The following is a 2,331-nucleotide window of genomic DNA, read 5'->3' on the forward strand; positions in this document are numbered from 1 at the left end:
GAGCACTTAATAGTACACAACAACAGAATTATAAATTAAAAAAAAAAAAAAAACAACAACAACAACAACAACTTCTTCGTGATTCATAAAAAATACTAGCACTAAGCAGTCCTTCCTTGTCCTGAATCTTCCTCCAACTTCATCTTTCTCTTGTCAAGCGGGCAACTTTGACCTTGATGAAAATATAAATCTTGTCTTTCAAATTATCAAAGGTTTGGAAGTAAGCTTGCCTCCATGATTTTTTAACAACAAGTGTGCCACAAACTCCCCAAAACCCAACAATAAAGCCAGCTACCAAGCTAATGTAGAACGTTAACGACTCAAATCCCACTTCATCATTCTTTTCTGCTCCATTTGGTCTCGCTACAGGATCAGGTTCTTCCCCTGGGCATATTGTTGAAAGAGGAGGTCCACAGAGTAAAGAATTACCTTGGTAAATGGATGGATCATTGAGAGTTTGGAGTTGATTCCCAGATGGAATTATACCCGATAAGTTGTTGAATGATAAGTTCAAGTGACTCAAGAATGTCAAGGACGACAAGCTTTGTGGAATTGGACCGGAAAGTTTGTTTCTTGAGAGATCAAGTGATTCCAAACTTTTTAAATTCCCAATGCTCTCAGGAATTTTTCCTGTCAAGTGATTCACAGAGAGATTCATGTTGACCAATTTTGAGAGGCTTGTAATGTTGTCAGGAATTTCCCCTGATAGATTATTGCCTGATACGTCTATGGAATGGACAAGATAAATTGTACTCTCATAGACATACTCTCTTCCTTTTAAAAATACTGATATCTTCTCAAAAGAACTTGCAAGACTTTGTTCATCACTTTTACTCAAGTTCCCTAAGCATTGTGGGATTCCACCTGACAAATTATTTTGTGCGAGGTCCAAGATTTGAAGACTTGAAAGAAGACAGAATTGTTGAGGAATAACCCTGTCAAATAAGTTGGATCTCAGGCTTAACCTTAATAATGATGACAAGCTCTCTCCTATCCATGCCGGTAGTTTTCCGTAAAATTTATTTCCTGCAAGATCAAGGTTTACCAATTCTGTGCAATTCTTCAAGAAAGAAGGGAACTTTCCTTCAAGATGATTTTTTCCCAATGATAACCACTTTAGTGAACCCAAAGATTGCATTGAACTTGGAAGTTTACCAGATATGTTGTTATTTGCTACGTCCAACAAATTTAAATTTTGCAATTCCTCCCAATGAGGTGGAAGTTCTCCAGACAGGCAGTTGTTTCGCAGAACAAGGATTTGCAAATTTTTTAGCATTCCAATAGAAGGGGGGATTGTACCATTTATAAAATTTGAAGAGAGATCCAAGTAAGATACCGAGGGCAACATTTCACCTACGTTTTCCGGCATAGTTCCAGAAAACATATTTTCACGGAGGTTCATAATTTGCATCATTTTACTAGGAAAAAGTGGGACTTGACCATCGAAATTGTTGAAACTCAGATCTAAGTTACGTAAAAGATGATAAGATTGAAAGTGTGGTACCTGTCCTCGAATTTTGTTTTTGGAAAGAATAATATCCCAAATCCTTGAGAAGGAATTCCAAAAGCCTTGCGGAATGGTATCAGAAATGCCAACATTCCTAAGTTGAAGAGACAGAAGTTCAGTTTGAGTTTGAAGCCACGCCGGAAAGTTTGGGCCTACCAACATGCTATCAAAGATTGCAATTGACAAGTTAAAAGGAGGAACCCAATCATGTTTCACATCTAAAACCAACGACCATGTTGTTGAATCTAAAGACATCCATAACTGACTTAATCGTGTGAGATTATGAAAATGAGCTTCAGTTAAGACACCTTCCCATTGATTATTCATAAGATCCAAAGCAGTAAGCATCGATAGTTTTCCCACACTTTTCGAAATAGTTCCATTGAACATATTTTCGAAGAGATAAAGTTCTTGTAGAGACGACATGTTTCCTATAGAATCTGGAATTGAACCCCAAAAGGAATTAGACTCGAGGAGTAAAGTTTTCAACATCTTGAGTGCTCCCAAAGAGTACGGCAATTTACCCCCAAGCAATCTATTAGAATCCAAAAGTAGTGATTCTAGTTTGCTGTTGGAACATTGCGACAATCCATCTACAAACTCAGTTATCTCCCCACTTATACCATTGCCCGTCAGAGCAAATGTTTGCAAGTTGCAAAGTTTGCCAAATGAGAATGGTATCTTACCAGTAATATTGCTTCTAGATAAATCCAAACTGCTCAAGTTGGTTAGATGCCCCAGACCAACTGGTAACTGACCTTCAATATCAAAATTATTTGAAAGATCAAGCTCTCGTAAAGAGACCAAATTAGCAAATGCATTAG

At 37.5% G+C, this 2,331-nt stretch overlaps 1 protein-coding gene across 1 annotated transcript; it reads right to left on the bottom strand.

Moving 5' to 3' along the window:
• Positions 1–69: 69 nt before the first annotated feature.
• LOC126707299 (receptor-like protein EIX2) lies at positions 70–2,026 on the bottom strand. The gene has a single exon (XM_050406894.1). It carries the CDS (start codon positions 1,997–1,999, stop codon positions 140–142), a length of 1,860 nt encoding a protein of 619 aa, XP_050262851.1. The 5' UTR covers positions 2,000–2,026; the 3' UTR covers positions 70–139.
• Between the last annotated feature and the right edge of the window lie 305 nt (positions 2,027–2,331).

Source organism: Quercus robur, chromosome 11 (assembly GCF_932294415.1).
Source record: "Quercus robur chromosome 11, dhQueRobu3.1, whole genome shotgun sequence".
Taxonomy (NCBI): Eukaryota; Viridiplantae; Streptophyta; class Magnoliopsida; order Fagales; family Fagaceae; genus Quercus; species Quercus robur.